The 20,354-nt window shown below is 41.7% G+C and overlaps 1 protein-coding gene across 1 annotated transcript in view; it reads right to left on the bottom strand.

Annotated features, from left to right (window-relative positions):
- CLINT1 (clathrin interactor 1) overlaps window positions 1–20,354 on the bottom strand; it is a 138,314-nt gene that overhangs the window by 14,115 nt on the left and 103,845 nt on the right. Inside the window, exons 4-8 of the mRNA XM_040345073.1 lie at window positions 18,073–18,181; window positions 15,549–15,713; window positions 7,027–7,204; window positions 6,503–6,737; window positions 5,386–5,458 (exon numbers count right to left, since the gene is read on the bottom strand). Of these exons, the coding sequence (XP_040201007.1) occupies window positions 5,386–5,458; window positions 6,503–6,737; window positions 7,027–7,204; window positions 15,549–15,713; window positions 18,073–18,181 (760 nt within the window). The remainder of the gene's footprint in view (window positions 1–5,385; window positions 5,459–6,502; window positions 6,738–7,026; window positions 7,205–15,548; window positions 15,714–18,072; window positions 18,182–20,354) is intronic.

Here is a 20,354-nt window from a genome sequence, read left to right as displayed (position 1 = left end):
AAAGCTTTGCTGGTCTGCCCCTAGTGTCCCCATATAACCCCACCCACTCCACGAGGCTCCAATTTTGCAAGCAATAAAGATAACACAGAAAAGATAGGGAAGGGACCCATGTCCTGTACTGTACTGTACTCGAAGATACAGAGTTTACAGGTATGTCAAAATTCCTCATCTTTATGGCACAGGAATCAAATTAGAGTCTATGGGACATTCCCAAGTAATGATCAAGGGAAAAGTAAGAGAGCTAAATAGCTGCAACAGGCCCACAGGAAGAAAACAAGAGAGCCAACCAGCCTGTAAAACAAACGTAACAGTAGAAACACTTCACAAGAAACAGCAGAGAGTGAATAACTAAGCAACACATTTTTTGGGAGAAACGAGAAAACAGAATTTAGGCGGTGGCTACGCTCAAAGGAGGACTGCACAACTCTACGTGCAGGATAGGTCCCAAAACCCAATTTTAAGGGGTATTGGCTAGGAAAGGAAGGATGGATTAGTTCCCAGGCAGTAGAAGACCCATGAAGGAAAAAAAAAAATAAAAAAAAAAATATGACCACGAGAGTGGGAAGAGGGGCCCCAAGGGGGAAATTCCAATAAGAAACAAGAGAAAAGGTGAAAGTTTCCATGGAAACATGGCATAGCCACAAATATTATACCAGACCCCAACCCTTCAGTGGGAATAATGGTGTTAAGTCAGCCAGGCCAGCAAGTAAAAGGAAGGTGGTTTTAAGGGCCCAAAAAAAAGGGGGGGGGGGATCTTAGGAGGGTCCCCCAGAAGGGAATTCCTTAATTTACATGGATAGCTTAAGGTGACCACAAGGCCTGTAGGAGTCTCATTGGTGACAAGGAAGAGTCCTGTGTAGTAGAAGGTTGCACAAGGAATGTAAGGTGTTGAGGGAGAGGAAAAAGGTGTGCAAGGTCGACCAGTATATACAGGGTTCCAACTTAAACATCAGAAGTATGGCCAGGTCAAGGTGTTTTTAGAAAACAAGGTATGAATAAAAAATTCAGGATGAAGTTTTTTTTTTGTTTAGCTGGCCATACATGGATCAAAATTCAGGCAGTTCAGCAGGGACCAGGTGAATTTTGATCCATGCATAGGCACCCTGGTTGTAAGGAAGTCAATAGACTTCTATACAACCAAGCTGTCAGGTTTTTTTCTGATCAGTCATTGCCGCTGGCTATAGCCGGCAGCACTGATCACTGTATAGCACAGCAGGAGGATTCCCCCATACCCATCAAATGTTTGAACAACAAAAAATGATACAAGTATGGGCTGCCTTAGCCCACTTGACAGAGCCGTTTTCCCAAAGGTTACCAAGCAGGAAAAAAAAGAAAGGCCTCCAACGCAAAGCTGGAATGCGCCAACATAGGGAATATCTTGGTGGTAAGGATATGAGGAAATTGGCTGCCCAGGCTGTCATACTATAGGCTAAGCAGGATGGCTGTGCACAGTAGGCAAGTGCCAAATCTGCAGTGGATCAAAAGAGAACCACCCATAAACCCCAAAAACTGTTATTTAAAGGGCTTTTGATACAGTTTGGCAATAGTTTACAGCGTATCGAGGTTGAGACCTAGGCAGGGGAGGAAAGATTAAACACCTCAGCCCAGAAAAGACTGTCGGTGGGCACTTTGTGGTTTTTAAAAGTTTACATACTTTATTGTACAAGATGCATTGGTATGACTATTTTGGTAGTCAGGCTTCCACAGAGTAGTGAGCATCTCTCAAACCGGGCTCCTTGCTGGCTGCATACCATCTACTCTGACAAACGATCTGTGAACGTCCCTTGTGGCTGGAGTGATTTGCTAGGCTAATGATTTGTAATCTTCTGGTAAGCGCAAAATGGTGACGGATCTACACTGTGGCAATATCGCACTTTGTTTGCTGCACTGAGAAGCAGTGGAGAATTATCATGGATGTTTTGTTTATTGGGACATTTGCTGGACTATTATATTTAAAAGTACGGTCACTATGATCACTCTAGTGGTGTTGCTACATATAATTTCTCATGCGTTTAGCCTGTGTGGGTTTTGTTCAGCCTGCGACCGGCTTCAAAGTGAGTGTGATGCAGCAGCTCCTTAGCTGCCGACCACTTTCACACAGCCGGCCACGCAGAGCCTCCCCCCCTCGCCTTTTTTATACTACAGAACCTCTGCTTTCAGAAAGTATATAAACTTCTGGGGGTTTCATTTTATTGCCAAAAATTTAGATTTTTACATGCAGAAAATAAAAGAAATTGCTCTGGATCTGAACAGGTTAAGAAGTATACATAAATAAGTCTAACAAACAGGAGAAATATCTTCTATGTTAATTTACACGATAACCATGCAAGTATGTCCTTGCTAACAGATTCCTAATCTTTGACATTTGATGAAATGGTAGGTTGAGAGGTGGACGCTACTGGTTTAGCCTACAGGTCATATTAACTGAAAACATTTCTCCAGCTAGAGAAACTTATCCTCAAACAATTGAAATGCAGAGCCAAAAATTACTTGGAGTCACTACAATATTGCATTACTTACAAGGGGAAATATACCCATCACTGAAAAATCTGTCTATATTTACAGTATCTCCCAAAAGTGAGTACACCCCTCATATTTTTGTAAACATTTTATTATATCTTAATGTGACAACACTGAAGAAATTACACTTTGCTACAATGTAAAGTAGTGAGTGTACAGCTTGTATAACAGTGGTGTAAATTTGCTGTTCCCTCAAAATAACTCAACACACAGCCATTAATGTCCAATTAGCTGGCAACGAAAGTGAGTACATCCCCAAGTGAAAATGTCCAAATTGGACCAAATTTGTAATTTTCCCCTTCCCGGTGTCATGTGACTCGTTAGTTTTACAAGTTCTCAGGTGTGAATAGGAATCAGGTGTGTTAAATTTGTTATTATCGCTCTCACTCTCTCATACTGTTCACTGGAAGTTCAACATGGCACCTCATGGCAAAGAACTCTGAGGATCTGAAAAAAACGAATTGTTGCTCTATATAAAGATGGCCTAGGCCAGGGCTCGACAAAATCCGGGCGCCAGGTCGCAATTGCGACAAGAAATTGTGACCTGGCACCCGCCGGTAATTGAGGCCGCAAAGCCTGCGTCTCCGTGCGTCCCCACCGCACGATCGCCGTGGGCCCACGACGGCCGGTAATTGAGGCCGCGGCTTTGCGAAGTCCCAAGCTTCCTTTTGTGCTATGGCGCCATCTGGTGGTGGCCGTTGGCATTACAACTAAAAAAGCAGTTCTAATGTGCAATTTTTCACTGCCATCTCCTTCCCCCTCTAATTAGAACCCCCAAACATTATATATATTTTTTATCCTAACACCGTAGAGAATAAAATGGCGATCGTTGCAATATTTTCTGTCACGCCGTATTTGCGCAGCGGTCTTAAAAGCGAACTTTTTAAAATTAAAACAGTAAAGTTATCCCAATTTTTTTTTATATTGTGAAAGATAATGTTACGCCGAGCAAATTGATACCCAACATGTCACACTTCAAAATTGCGTCCGCTTGTGAAATACCGACAAACTTTTACCCTTTAAAATCTCCATAGGCGACGTTTAAAAAAATTCTACAGGTTGCATGTTTTGAGTTACAGAGGAGGTCTAGAGCTAGAATTATTGCTCTCGCTCTAACACTCGCGGCGATACCTCACATGTGTGGTTTGAATACCGTTTACATATGCAGGCGCTACTCATGTATGTGTTCGCTTCTGCGCGCAAGCTCGTCGGGACGGGGCACGTTTTCTGGCTCTTAACTTTTTTAGCTGGCTCCTAGATTCCAAGCAAATTTGTCACACCCTGGCCTAGGCTATAAGAAGATTGCCAAGACCCTGAAACTGAGCTGCAGCACTGTGGCCAAGACCATACAGCAGTTTAACAGGACAGGTTCCACCCAGAACAGGCCTCTCCATGGACGACCAAAGAAGTTAAGTGTTCTCAACGTCATATGCAGAGGTTGTCTTTGGGAAATAGACGCAAGAGTGCTGCCAGCTTTGCTGCAGAGGTTGAAGGGGTGAGGGGGGCTCAGCCTGTCAGTGCTCAGACCATATGCTGCACACTGCATCAAATTGGTCTGCATGTCTGTCATCTCAGAAGGAAGCCTATTCTAAAGATGATGCAAAAGAAAACTCTGAAAAAAAGCAGACCAAGGACATGGATTAATGGAACCATGTCCTGTGGTCTGATGAGACCAAGATGAACTTATTTGGTTCAGATAGTGTCAAGCGTGTGTGGCGGCAACTGTGGAGAACAAGACAAGTGTGTCTTGCCTACAGTCAAGCATGGTGGTGGTATTGTCATAGTCTGGGGCTGTACGAGTGCTGCAAGCACGGGGGACTAGCTACAGTTCTCCAGGGAACCATGAATGCCAACATGTACAGGGACATACGGAAGCAGAGCATGATCCCCTCCCTTTGCAGACTGGGTCACAGGGCAGTATTCCAACATTAAATGACCCCAAATACACCTCCAAGATGACCACTGCCTTGCTAAAGAAGCTGAGGGTAAAGGTGATGGACTGGCCAAGCATGTCTCCAGACCTAAACCTTATTGAGCATTTGTGGGACATCCTCAAACAGAAGGTGGAGGAGCGCAGGGTCTCCTACATCCACCAGCTCTGTGATGTCATGGAGGAGTGGAAGAGGACTCCAGTGGCAACCTGTGAAGCTCTGGTGAACTCCATTCCAAGAGGGTTAATTAATGCAGTGCTGGAATATAATGGTGGTCACACAAAATGAAATGAGAGAGTGGGTAACCGCTCAAAGAGAACCAGGTAATCTGATTCCTGTGGTCCGAGCCAAGGGTGCAGGCAGTGCAATCAAAATGCAGGTTAGGATGAAGGAAAAAAGGTGGGACAGCCGCACTCCAAAAAAACTCCTCCTTTAATTAAAAATCACAAAATACATGCCACAGCAAAAAACAGCACAACAAAAGAAAAGCTGACGTTTCGCACTATGCCTTAGTGCTTCTTCATAGGTCACACAAAATATTGACGCTTTGGGCCCAATTTGAACATTTTCACTTTTGAGGGGACAGCAAATTTAAACTGTTATACAAGCTGTATACTCACTACATTGTAGCAAAGTGTAATTTCTTCAGTGTTGTCACATGAAAAAATATAATAAAATATTTACAAAAATGTGAGGGGTGTACTCACTTGTGAGATGCTGTACATGTTTCCATTATTAAATGTTTTATGGACGTAAAGCTTACCTTTTCTTTGAATGGGATAACCATATCATAATGGTTTTTAGAATGGAGTATATTCTACATAGCACAGTGTACACAGAGTAGAGTGGTCTGGTATATAAAAAAATGGAGTACTAAACATTTTATGTTTTTTTTACAGTGTTTAACCTCATCTTATGTCTGTGGTCAGAATACCTGCCGTCTGTCCCGAATTAAATAGTAAATCGACCAGATCATTAGATGACTTCTTGCTTAATTCACTAGAAGTCTGTGGAGAAAATGACAAACTGTAAGTATACTGACAATCGTGCAAGAATATAAACATACTATTTGGCCGGGTGTGTGAAGTACTTGTACAAGATCAGTTACGGTTTTGAAGGAAATCCATCACTATAAGGCTGGTTAAAGAAAACTTGCAATTTCATAGTTTTTTAAACCCGATTTCCTTGCCCTCATTTGGTTGATGAGCCATGTAGTTCTAACAATTATAATCACTATTAGCTTAAAGTGTTACCAAGCCCAGTAATATGAAAATAGATCAGACCTGTGACGCTCTGGTGTACTCCATGCCCAAGAGGGTTAATTAAGGCAGTGACCTGGCTAGCTCTGAGAACAAGTAAATGTTCTCTCCAGCATAAAAGACAACTGAGCATGTGCAGGTTGGCTACCCTGCCTGTGTTAGCTGGTTTTCCCCAGATACAGTGCATGTGAGGGAGGATCTGTGCATACAGGATAAAACAACCTTTTTACACAATGCAAAGGATTAATTTCCACAGCGAGTATAACAAGCATGCTATGCTACATATACAGACTGATTTTACTCCTGTGGGTTTAGTAACGCTTTAAAGGATAAGTTCATCTTTAGAGCATTCAATCTGTAACATATTCCTATGCATGGTCCCCCAGAGATCTTATCCCTGCACCCACTGTCACATCTTGAAAATGACACAGCTCACACAGACAGCCGCATAATTCATTCAATAAACTACAAGTCCTGTCTGCCACTGTGGTATCGGCAGAGAGCTCTAGGTAGTGTGTGCAGGAGCCCGACATTGAACTCGCAACCCACTGATCACGGGTGCAATGCTTTGCATGATCCTGTTAAAAAAAAAAAAAAAAAAAAAAAAAATTTTTTGCAGAAATATATGAATATGTAAAAAAGGTGAGCTTAGCCTTTAACCACCCGCCGCAGTTATACTGCCTGAACAGAGTTGCGCAGCTCACACAGAGAAGGTAGATAAGTGTGCAGCTTAAATGGATGCTGTAGCCATAATATTTATTTAAATACATAAAACATAAAAGTATATCAGACCTTGGCAGAGGGGGGCTGGCCGGAAGCTGATGTGAGCTCTGGACTGTCTTGGTCTCCAGTGTAGTGTGCAGCTGCTCCCAGATCGAGGGTTTTGGGTTGGTTCCCTGAACGTTTGCGGTGGGTGGTGGTGGTCTCTGTGGCCTGAGTGATATGGATGTGCTTGGTGGTAACCGTCTCTTCTTCATCTTTGAACTCTGATTTACCACGGTTGGCTTTCTTGTCTTCTTCGCTGTCACTGGAAAGTGATAACATAGCTTGTTATTTTAAACATAGTAGGCAGAGCCCAGATTCTACTGACATCTCACTATTAGAGGGGGGGGGGGTAGTGCTAATGCCCAGAGAGGCCAGGCTTGTGTCAACTTGGCAAGATGTCAAGTCCAAGTGTACAGCCTGGCCTTAGAATGCAGGGGCTCGATAAGAAAACAAGTTAATCTGAAAGCCATCAGGTGTACTTGCAGGCATTAAATGATATCAACGATTCAGCCAGATAGCTTAAGTGCTTGTACAATGCACATTCCCCTCACCTGCCCCGCTCAGGGGAGTCTTCCCTGTCTTTCCTCCGGAACTTGTTGATTGTGTCATCTATGGTGCTCCCGATCTTATCGCTCAGCTCCCCCAGCTTGTCACCGAATGGGAAGCCTGTCTTAGTCTTATCCCAGTCCTCATCCCATTTAGACCTAGGCTCTGGGTCATATCTGTCACCTGTTGAATATTCAGTATGGACAAGTTAAAGCATTGGCATACCACAATCCCACTATGTCTAGGAAATTACCCCAATTATTCATTTTTTGCCAGGAGGAGGAGAAGAGGAGAAAACATAGTAGGTGCACCAGAGTCCAGCTTTCAAAGAAAATAATGTACTGGGTACAGAGCTCTGAGCTGGAATGATAAGTAGAAGTAAATGATTGATGTGCCTCATATAGAAAAAGGAATGGACAATGATTAGTTTCCACCAATGGCTAATAAAGAAATTAAGGTCATTCACCTATCAGAAAACTAGAAGTCCCAACAAACCACGTCAACCTCTGGCTGACAAAGCTTGCCGGGGATGTGAGGTTGCTTGACAGCTTGAAATATTTTTTTTGTCATTTATGTATTTAAAAAAATTCTTGGATAAGGTTGAAACACATTTAAATGACTCATGAGTAGCGACTCGAGTGATTTACAGCACTAAGCACATTAATTTCCATAGGTGACACAAGGCTTGTCCTTGCTGAAATCAGCTGGCTGCTAGAGAAGAGTTTCAATAAATATTTCAAGTAGTGAGTAGATCCTAATGCCTCATCACTAGTAACCAGTCCAGCTCAGCAATTCAGATAATTAATCTTCATACAGCCTTTGGCCAACATGTGGAAGCTGACTTCAGGGCTGTAATCACTCAAATGCCCCTTCACAGAGTAGGTTGAAAGCACTTAAAGTATATGTAAACCAAACATCTATTTTTCCTTATGTGTGATACTATACTTATTGTATATGGTTTTCTTAAAGAGACCTTGCTGCTGATAATCCATCTTGGATGCGTTAGCAGCCTTGCAGTGGTCACTCATGCGACACTACAGTATTTCCCTCCACACCTCTGTCAGTAGCTCCATAAAAGTTATGTAGCAAGCGGAGAAGAGGGGCAGAAGAGCTGGGCCAGCACAAACTATAAACACTCCCATTTACCTTAAAAAAAAAAAAAAAAGCACCCCCAGAAAAGGAGAGGTATGTGAGAAGGAGAGGGATGTGAGAAGGAGAGGGATGTGAGAAGGGAGGAGATCCGCAAGGAAATCGACTCTTCCTGCAATAGTCAAGTTTTCAACATGTTTAGGGGCAAACTGCAAGTGAAAAAAAAAGTAATTTCCGGAAAAGAAAAACACTGTAAGGAATTGAAATACTTGATTTTTCAGTTATTTTAACAGCAAATTTTTAAATCTGGCAACAGGGTCTCTTTAACCACTTGCTTACTGGGCACATATACCCCCCTCCTGCCCAGGTGAAATTTCAGCTTTCGGCACTGCGTCGCTTTAACTAACAATTGCGCGGTCGTGCGACGTGGCTCCCAAACAAAATTGACGTCCTTTTTTCCCCACAAATAGAGCTTTCTTTTGGTGGTATTTGATCGCCCGTGCGGTTTTTATTTTTTGCGCTATAAACAAAAAAGAGCGACAATTTGGAAAAAAAATACAATATTTTTTACTTGTTGCTATAATAAATATCCCCAAAAAAAAAAAAAAAATTTCTCAGTTTAGGCTGATACGTATTTTTGGTAAAAAAAAAAATCGCAATAAGCGACTGGTTTGCGCAAAAGTTATAGCGCCTACAAAATAGGGGACAGAATTATTTTTTATTATTTTTTTTACTAGAAATGGCGGCGATTTGCGATTTTTTTTATTGGGACTGCGACGTTATGGTGGACACATCGGACACTTTTGACACATTTTTGGCGCCATTCACATTTATACTGCGATCAGTGCTATAAATATGCACTAATTACAGTATAAATGTGACTGGCATTGAAGGGGTTAACACTAGGGGGTGAGGAATGGGTTAAATGTGTACCCTAATTAGTGTTCTAACTGTAGGTGGAGGGGGGGTGACTGGGGGGGGTGACCGATCTATGCCCCTATGTACAAGGGACACAGATCGGTCTCCTCTCCAGAGACAGCACCGCTGTCTCTGTGTAAAACGGCAATGAGAGATGATCTCATATGTTTACATATGAGATCATTTCTCATTGGCCGCACAGATCGCATCGCAAACGGCCACTCTGATTGGCCGTTCGCGGTGATCTGTGATTGGCTGTGTCCAAGGGACACGGCCAGCACAGCAGTTCCCCGCTGCACGCTCTGGAGCGCACGCGGGGAACGCGCAAAGGGGCGGACGTCACTTGATCCGCGCTGCAGATCCGCACTGCAGCCGTCATTTGACTATAGCGCGGATCCCAAGAGGTTTAAGTTTAATTGCCATACATTCAAAAAAAAAATTTCTTGTCCATCTAATGCCAATTATTTAATTAAAGCTGAGTTCCACCCAAGAGTGGAACTTGCACTTTAAGCACTCCTTGCCCCCTTACATGCCACATTTGGCATGTCATTTTTTGGGGTTCGCCTTAGGCAGCCCCTCCCTTTAGGCGATCTCCAGAGACACGCGACAGGTCACAGGAGATCTACTCAGAGCGCAGCGCGCCTCGCGCAGTGAGTGCCTGGCCACGAAGCGAAAGCTGTCACGGTTGGGTGCCCACACTATGAATGGAGGCGCCAGCCAGAGAGAGGAGAGGAGCTTTCGGCGGCCACGTTGCTGGACCGTGGAGCAGGTAAGTGTGTGTTTATTAAAAGTCAGCAGCTACGCTTTCTGTAGCTGCTAGCTTTTAATAAACACTAAAAGGCTGGAACTCCGCTTTAAACTGGTTTTCATTAAATACCTTATTTAAGACCCAGTTATTGTGAGCCAGGGAGAAGGCTAGAGAGGAAAAAGTTAAATGTTAGATTTAATGAAAACAGCAAGAAAATTAGGTGGGCTCCGACTTTCTGCAGCTTTTATTGCACACTGTGAAAAGCTCAGTGTGCAGTGCAATTAAAAGCAAGCAATTTAAAGTACAGAAAATGAGCCTGTACACCTATTGCAAGACTGATGGTAAGTCTGGAGTTCGTCTAATTTCATTTCCTATGAATCTGTTGCCTCCAGCAGACCTGATACGGCCCCTGGAAGAAGTAATATTTTACGAAACGGCGCTCTGTCGTCACCCAGGAGCTCCAAACGTTCCCCCAGTGGACGGGTGTCTGGGAATTTGGGTACTGGCCAGCACATCAGATTCGAGGCATTTTTTTACTGTCTGAACTGCAAGACTGGGAGCGACTACCTATTATAGGCTGTTCATGATCCCCTGTCATAAGGGATCATAGCGATTTGGTAAGGAGCCAATCTATATTTTGGTGGAGGATACATCACTTTTCTTTGGACACGTTTTCAACTGATTTTGGAATTTGGCACAGAACACGGGCATTTGGCATTTCATGTGTTAAATATTGTAGCAATAAAGTTCATAAATGTTTGTTTTATTTATATGTCTATATATATATATATATATATATATATATATATATATATATATATATATATATATATATATATATATATATATATATATATTTTTGGTTAATATTTATTGATCTAATGATATGATCTAAACATTTTTGATGTTCATTTATCATGGTTTAACTGTTATTGAGGGACTTGAGTGCTATATAGTGCCCTCTAGTAGTTATCAACCTCTCTTGTTTTTTGGTATATTAGTGATTTATATATACCATCATATACCACATAGTTTATAATTTATATCAATATATATCACATTGTTTTGTGTGTTTTGTGATGCAAACATTTGTTTCACATGGTTTAGAGGTAGCGCGATTTTTTATTTTTTTCACGGTTTGTTTTTTGTATCTATTGTTTACATGGTAATCGCAGCTCTCGGATTAAATAGACTGATTTAATTGCAGTTTTTCCATTTCTTTCTTGTTTGTCTAGTATTTACCGCAGTTTATTTCCAATTTTCCAGACCTGATACGGCCAACTGTAGAAGTGTGCATAGAAGGCAGAGGGAGCAGAGGGCTGACAAAGCAGATGCAAATTTTGAAGCCATGGCCTAAAACTGTGACAGCCTGCAACAAGTGTGGTTACTGGTCGGATCCTCAGGTAAGAAACTTCACAACAGATTCACTTGAGAAAACTATATACAGTGGATGATGCTAAATACACTAAAAAATAGATTTTGGGTTTACATACAATTTTAAGGAACCATTTACTGATGGTATTATAGGAGGCTTCTACTGCTGACCTCCTCCTAAAAATACCAGTTTCCAGGCTGTCAATGGCTTCAGTGCTTTGTGCCAAATAACCAGAACACGTATACAACCACTGAAGTCACAACTTCCGATTCCCACCCTAGTGGTCAGGTCAGTGACTTAAGGTATCGGTGCAGATTTACATTCAAGCAACTCGCATTCTCTAAAGGAGGCAATAGTGAAAGCAGCTTCCACATTTTTCTTAGTAAAGGTTCTCTTTAACTCCCTGGGGAACCTTTCCAATATATCAGGGCTGGTATATAAAATAAAAAAAATGAGAAACTGTAAGCATTGACCATAATAGACAATCAGGCACCAGCTCAAATCTTCTAATCCAGCGTTTCTCAATTCCAGTCCACAAGGTGCACAAACAGGTCATGTTTTCAGGCTTTCCATTATTCTGCACAGGTGAGTTGATCAGTTTCACAACCTTAGCAATTACCACAGCTGTTTAATCTGAGGGAAATTCTGAAAACAAGACCTGTTGGTGCACCTTGAGGACTATAATTGAGAAACACTGTTATATTCTCTACAAGGATTTCAGCTGGCAATTCACAATCATCTCCTCTAGTTTATATACATTAATTCCACAAAGCTACAAGAAGGCAACTGCATTAAAAATCTAGAAGTGATTACTAAATTATTAGAGAAGTTAGAAAAGGAATGAAAAGGAATGAGCAGGTAGAGCAGAAAGGTACAGATGCAGCAACCCGTGTCTGTGCTGCACAGACGGCGGGTACAGATGGACACAGCAAATCAAAATAGCAAAAGCTCGAGTGGCATACTTCAAGGGGAGACCTGGAGCGGCATTGGGGAGATTTTTCTATAGACAACCGATTTTCAAATTACAGGCAGCATATCACAGCCTAAAACGATTGATCGCATGTAGCAAGGGCAGATGTTCATACAATGGGAACCTCTACAAACAGGTATACAAACAATAATGAATGCACTTATGTACATGACAACAAAATGGATTTTTCAGGAAAATTAAGCATCTAAAATCTATTTTAAAGGCGTAGTTCACCTTTTACACCATGTTTCATGTTACACCCAAATGTATCCAACTCCCCCAACCTCAAATAGCCCTCCACTTACCCTTACTTGTCATGGGTTGCTTCACCCTGTAAAATTCTGTATTGTTTTCACTTTAGCACAGATGTGGCGGTTCTGACCACACAGCAGTGTCCTCCATTCACAGAATCTGTGAATTCCAAGACTACAGCGCATACTAGCTCATTATGAAATACTTACCTCAGAACGTAGCCCCCACATCGGAGCCCAGTCCACGCCAAGCTGACATCTTGCCCTCGGTGTGTCTTTCGGGTTTGCGGCTCCGGAGCCACGATGATGTCACTCCCACGCAGCATCTGCCGGACCTTTAGCCAGGCATTCAGAGGGCAAGCGCCGCTGATGTCAGGAATTAGTAGATATTTAGGCGATATTAATTTTACCTACAGGTAAGCCCTATTATATAGGCTTACCTGTAGGTAAAAGTGTCAAATTTGGGTATACAACCGCTTTAATGTTCTAATTAACTTAAAAAGGATAAGTTTACCTTTAGGAAGATTTTACATCTTCCAATTGTGACAGTGGGCTGAGAATCTTCTCCCCATACTTGCTGTCGCAATTTGAATATAACAAGGCCGTGCAGGGCCCTGCACGCCCGACTGCATTATTCATTCACAGAGTTCTGTGGATGGGAGAACTACAACTACAGTCAGCCATTAGGGCTGACAGCTTATAGTTCTCAAAAAACTACCAGGGCACCGATGAGCGCTCTAGGTACCTTTCCTCTCATTCTGTAACTGCCTGCACGAGGACTGCCTGCAACGTACTGGCAGTCTGCAAGAATCGGAATTTGCACCCGTGATCTGCTGATCATGGGTACAATGCTTTACAGCTCAGAAAAATTTAAAATAGACACAGAGAGCGAGATGCATTAGGAGCCCCGTGCACAGACCTTGCTAGTACCTGAAGCATGTTCCCTGCACAGTATTACAGCTTAACAGAAATGAATTATAAACAAACATTCAGGAGATTATGCATGGATATACTACACCGACATCAAATAATAATGAGTGCAGCTAGCTATTCCTCTGGCTAGAGGAGGCATTGCTGTAAACAAGTGATTTACAATTCAGTACACTTTCCATAAAGGTTGGGAAAAATGTTTTCCAACACAAGGGAAAATGTATGTATTACGATTATATTCACAATGAAATGACCGAAATTACCCTCTGATGTCACTGACGGCTGGAACTTGTAAACTTAATATCCAACTGTGCATCCTTTTTTTATTATATTACTGTGTATCTTATCGTTATTACATAGCTAGATACTACTGTGCAAAAGTGTTAGGAAATGCTGCAAATTAAGAATGCTTTCAGAAATAGAAGTGTTAATAGTATATTTTTATATAGCCCATCTTATTAATAACCATCTTCAGCATAAAGAATAACAAGGAGTAATGGTTTGGCCTCCACAGAGCCTGGATCTCAACATCACAGAGTCTGTCTGGCTTTACATGAAACGACAGAATGATTTGAAGGAGCCTACATCCACAGAAGATCTGAGGTTAGTTCTCCAGGATGTTTGCGACAACCTACCTGCTGAGTTCCTTCAAAAACCGTGCAAGTGTACCTAGAAGATTGATGCAGTTTTGAAGGCAAAGATCCAAATTTGATTTGATTTGGATTTCTCTTCTGTTCACTCACTTTCCATTTAATCCAGTTAATTGATAAAGATAAACTATTAACACTTCTATTTCTGAAAGCATTCTTAAAGTGGCATTAAAAAAAAAAAAAAAAAGTTATGTAAAAAACGGGGGGTGTTGGGCCGCTTACCAATTAAACCAATAAATAATTGAGATGCGTAAAATCCAGTATTAATAAACATTAAACCGTAAACCAATACTGTAAATATTAGTGCAAATAATTATTAATTGTTAAATAAATAATGTGAAAAAAATAATCTATAATGTGCATAAATGAAGTGCATCTAGTATCGTAATAAATTGCAAATAAATTAAAGATGTGCAAAAATTGTAATTATTTAACTATTAATTAATATTAATTATTTGCACTAATATTTACAGTATTGGTTTACTGTTTTATGTTAACCAATACTGTATTTTACGCATCTCATTTATTGGTTTAAGTAGTAAGCGCCCCAACACCCCCCCGTTTTTTACATTGCTATCAGTGTGTGAGCACTATTCTGGTTGTGGCTGCTGCTAGGGATTGACCATTTATTAGTTATTTCACGCACCAGTTCCCCAATTTTTAAATTTATAGTCATGGCTGCTGTGTAGTTCATTTTATTTAGTTTTTATTTTAGACCCCTTTTTTATCAATTCTCTGGTTAGTGTGGTTTGCTGGTTTGCGCATTAGTTCCCCCCCCCCCCCCCCCCAGTATTCACAAACATGTTATACTTACCTGCTCTGTGCAGTGGTTTTGCACAGAGTAGCCCTGATCCTCTTCTCATCAGGTCCCCCGCCGACGATCCTGGCTCCTTCCCCTTGACCATGCTGCTTGCTATGGGGGTACTGGTGCATGCTCGCTCCCGATACCTGCTCTGTGTCCATAAAACCAACCCAACCCCCCCCCCCCCCGCTCGCTCCTCATTGGCTTGCTGGCCACGATTGACCTTTCTAATAGCATTTATGATCAAGACAACCCAAAATAACTTGGGTTATGAAGGGGTTAACAAGGAAAATTTAATCAGCCATACACTGGTTGAAATCCAGCCGGTACAGCAAGGACCGGAGGAATTTCAGCATGTGGGCTCCCTTGTTTATTTCAACTTCCGTTGAAGGAATATGCTGAAATTTGTCCATCAATCAATGGCTTCAGCCACTAAACTGTGTATTCTGACAGTGGCAGGTGCTGCTCTTAGAATACAATTTACTGGAAGGGGGCCCACCGGCTAACCATGTTTGGCCAGCATTGGGGAGGGACATGAATCACACACAGATAATTGCAATATAATGTAAAGGGGGTCAAAGCCTGCTTTATTCTGCAAGCACGTCTACCAGACACTTTCAATCATATCCAAGATGTTTTTGATTCTTCTAAACCAAGTAAAAAACATGCAGTGATGCTGCTCAGGAGGGTGTCCTGATGGAAAGGTCTTCCATTGAAGTATGTCCACACAATGCCAAGCTATTATCACTGACTGCCACCGGCCTCACCATGTGCAGCACACACACGGTACTCACTGTATCTGAACCCATCTGCACTCTCTGAAGACACGCCAATATATTTGTCCTTGTTCTTCTTGGCTTTCTTGCGTTCCTCCCGAAGGCGGTCGTCATCTTGGGCGAACTCCACCATTTCCTTCACCTTCTGCCGGATGTTGATGCCTTGGTCTTTACCATTTTCATCTGGGAAATAGAAAAATGTAAACCCACACAAGCCTCGTAAGGAAATTATTATGACAACAGCCCTAAGGTGTAAGAAGCCTGTGAACTGGAGCACTGCCTATAATACAAATTTGCACATAAGTAGTCAGATACAAACAACCCTCACTTGTATAGCCTGCATATACCAAAAACTGCTTCAGAATCAATGCTACATATACAGCGATGGAGTCTAAAGCGAACTTGTGCACATTACAGAGAAACATCGCCCCCGTTTATTTTTTATCCAATCCCACCTTACTTAATTTGCTGGGTTATCTTCTGTAATAAAAATGCACATATCAAGCAAAATTATGTATTGATTCATCATTCCACTGCTCTTACAAGAGCCAAATCAGCCATCTCTGGTGTCATTAAAATCAGACTCTTTTCCTGGTTCCTGCGGCTACCCCCCTTAGGACCCTTTCACATGGCCAGGTTAGTTTTATCAGCAGGGGATTTGTGCATTGATCCCCTGCTGAGCTGAGTGGAGAAATGACAGGTCCATGTTTGCTCTGCTTATGCAGAGTTGACACAAACAGCCCACTCTGCACTATGGACAGTCGGATGTAAACAGACCGGCTTTCCATTTACACCCGACTGCCCTCCGATCTGGCCAAATTGTTTTTGCCGGATCAGATGTAGACCAGTTTAAACGCTTTTAAGAGTATGGAGGATTCATTTGGGTCTGCCTGAAAAACGGACAGGTAGACCTGATCGGGATGCTCGTGTGATAGGGGCCTTAAAGTGGATGTAAACCCTCACATACACCCAGTAAAGTGAACAGCCTCAGATGATGCACAGATGAAACAAATCTCCCTACATAAGTTTTACATGTATATCTGCTGTCTTCAGCTTTATATACGGTTTAAAAAGTGCACATCCTGTTGGAATTTTTACTTCCTCATTCTGCACTGTGAGAGATGTGTTGGATTACACTGGGAGACAGTTGATTGGAAGAAAGGCACACACCCCCCTTCAGATAGGCAGAGACTTTCAGTGCCGTCCTGTGAGTAAAGCAGCTGCCAATCCAATAATAGCACCCACCCTACACAAAATTCAGGCTGGTTTTATCAAGTGTCAGAGAGCTTGTCAGAAGTTATCAGGCTGATAACAGAAGAACAGAGCAGGAGAAAGCTATGTGACAGTTCTTTGAGGAGAGAGACAAGAAAACACTGCAAATACAGTATATATTCCCAGCTCAAATTTAATGAATCGAGTTTACATCCACTTTAAGTAAATGCATGCATCAAAATGTGATATCAGGGCTGCAATTCTGGGAAAGGAGACTTTATATTAGGGAAAGTAGGTGGAGAGTGAAGGGCGGTGCAGACATGACAGGTTTCTACAAAAAGGTATTTGGGGACCACCATACACCTGTGGCATGTTGGCACAAGTGTGGGATCTCACACCACGTATACACCCCACAAAAAAAAAAAAAAAAAGTTCCTCCTGGGATATATGCCAGTCGGTGGAAGGCAATGCAGGAAATCCCTGCATCATCCTTGTGAGGCGAGAAATAAAATAAAAAATTATGTAAATATATATATTACACACACATATATATTTTTTTATTTTTTATTTCTTGCCTCACAGGTGTATATATATATATATATATATATATATATATATATATATATATATATATATATATATATATATACACACACACTCATTAATACAACCTTGCTCCCCTCCATAATAAAGACTCAGCGTACAAAAAAGTAAATTTCAGGCAAATTAACACGTTTTACTGTTCAGACAAAACACAGAGTGCTCCGTCTGCTCCAAATTGCAGATAACCTGGCTGCGAAACACCCAGACACGTCTCCTGGTTTGTATAATATTGCCTCGGCCGCCTCCTTTCTAAGAAAACTTTTTTTATTTTAATGCATTCAAAACACACCCCGACTTTCCTTTGCACAGTAAATACGACTTGGCGCAGGCTAGAGGGATAGTGAGGGAGAATAAACCGAGCTTCAAACGGCCGTGCTTGTGTGTTGGAGGGCCGACCTTTTTCCCGGTGTATAATTAAAGCCCTGTCTTTTCTTTCTGCCGCCACAGGGGACCAGCCGCTGGTGCATATTTTAATATAAACCCGTGCCGCTCGTGTTGTGCTTGCTGGTGTTGTTATTAGCTTTCTCCTCTCGGCAAAAGTTCTTCTCTGCGCTAATTAATACTCTAGGGCCCCGTGTCTTGGAATCTGTTCTTCATACAGCCTGCAGCGGCTCGGGCCCAATTAGGCCTCGGCAGCCTGTGAAGACGTTCGGGTGACTGACAAGTCCAACAACCGCTTTAATTTGCCTCCCCCAACCATTTTTTCTTCTTCTTTGCTAATACTGACCTACAAAGTGGTAATTTTCCAAGGATCGCAAGTCATAAATGTGCTCTCTGGCGCTTGTGACGACCCGCTCTGATCCGTTCCGTATGAGGTATGCCAGAAGCAGCAAGGACTGGGAGGAAGGGGAGAGAAAAGAGATATGGACGCAAGTCATTTTCACTACAGAAATTAACATAACATTGATACAATAATTAAAGCTGAACTCAAAGCAGATATCAAAGAAATAAATTAATGCAGATCTGTATTCATCAATACACAATTAAAAAAATAAAAACATGCAGTGTAAATACATGAATTTGACCTGGTTATCAGCCTCTTTAAGTCCTTGTACACAGGGAGGAACGTGAGGAAGAAGCGGTACAAAGAGCCAATCAGTTATGTGCTGACAAAAAGCACACCAATAGGAGGAAGAAGCAGAGCGATAGAGATATGAACTCATCACTGCTGCTTCTCCTTTCACTGTGCAGTCACAGGCTGGGGTGGCCCCAGGATGACCTAGGCTAGGAGGAAGGGCTGAATAATACTGGTCATCAGACTGAAGACATCTAGTGGCAGAAAAAATGCACTACAGGTGAAATCTCTGCAAGTGAATTTAGCAACAAAACCCGGTATTAAACACTCCTCGGAGAATAACGCGACTATACATATGTTTGCTAATTTCATATGTACACTATGCTGCCTGAATAGTGACTGTGCTTTACCGTTTCTTGATTCTCAAAGCTAGTGTAAAAACCAACCTATTACTACTAAATTAAAATCGATTGATATTTTAAGTTCCACTCCCCTTAAATCTTCTTTTGGATAGACCTGGGGAAGATTTGAACCCGTTTGGTTTTAACAAAAAAGAATATATATTTTAGTACAGAAGGAAAGGATGAGAAATTCTATCAATGTTTTATTACTGTCTTGGCCTTCATGCCCTGGTGACAACTGCTCCCCTCTTTATTTCTGATGTCAGTGGTAGAACATTTCAATGGGGTCACAAAAAAAAAAAAAAATGTATGCATGCATGTATGTTGTATATATAAATAAATAATGAAGGAAACACTCACAATGCCACATCTGTAAATTGAAGGGCACAAAAAAAGGCTACTACAAAAAGTAACCCAGGGTCAGACTTAAGGCATGGAAACAATGGAGAAGTATATAAATGATATACAATTGTGAACGGAGCCCTTGTGTGTCTACGCGTTTCGCTGTTGGGCTTCTTCAGGACTGCACAGCAGGACGCTGTCTCCCAGGGGCCCGTGTTATCACTTATCTTGAGAGTTTATCTCTTCCATTCTGGCAACGTATGCTAGGTGGGACATCCAGGACACCATGTCTGCGCTTATAAGGCCCAGATATTGTCCTCTATTGGATCATGGACTCTTCAGCGCTATGGTCTCTGATGTTTGTTTTGTTGTGTGAGACACAGCTGTCCCTGTTCTAAGTTCATTATTATTATGAAATCAATGTTACGATCGGGAGTTATCTGAAAGTGCTTTACAGACTTGTGGTATCTTGTATACCACTGGATTTCTATTTTGGATAGTTGTTTTTCTGAATAGATTCTTCTGTGCGTTACACACCGTCCTTACAATCTTGTGGAATTTTCCCATATTGTGACAATTTTCTATCTACCAGATTGTGTATACAAGGCTCAATCCAGTGTAAGATAGTGAGACTTGTTCTTTCTTTATCATTCCTTTTGAACCTTGATCGTTGTCCTGAAGAAGCCCAGTGGCGAAACGCGTAGACACAAGCGCTCAGTTCACAATTTATATATTATTGTATAGGATTTTCAATTCTTGAATACTGCTATTTATTATTATGTACTTTTTTCAATAAATACTTTTTTGATATATACTTCTCCATCGTTTCCATGCCTTAAAAGTCAGACCCTGGGTAACTTTTTGAAGTAGCCCTTTTTGTGCCTATATATGTGTATAACCACAGAGTATACAGTGAGATGGGACGAACAACATGAGAAAACCGTCCAACCAAATAAATACAAAGTACAGTAAAGCCTTTGTAGAACAGTGTCTCATTCCATTATATATCCCAAAAATAAGAGCAGGGGTTATGTGAATACTTTGTTTCACCCACTGTCCTGAAAGGAGAAATATATGTTAGGTTTGGTTAGGAAATGTGCCAACTGCAATTTTTTGGAATAGGCACTCTGCCACCCTCATGCTACTTAAACTTTATAAGTAAATTACCCCCCCCCACTTTCTCTTTCTTCAGAGTGACAGCGCCAAGAAATCTAATAAGGGGTATTTACAAAGGCGTAGAGGACCATGCCC

This window comes from Rana temporaria, chromosome 3 (genome assembly GCF_905171775.1).
Source record: "Rana temporaria chromosome 3, aRanTem1.1, whole genome shotgun sequence".
Classification (NCBI taxonomy): domain Eukaryota; kingdom Metazoa; phylum Chordata; class Amphibia; order Anura; family Ranidae; genus Rana; species Rana temporaria.
This window is presented reverse-complemented; position numbering and strand designations above follow the sequence as displayed.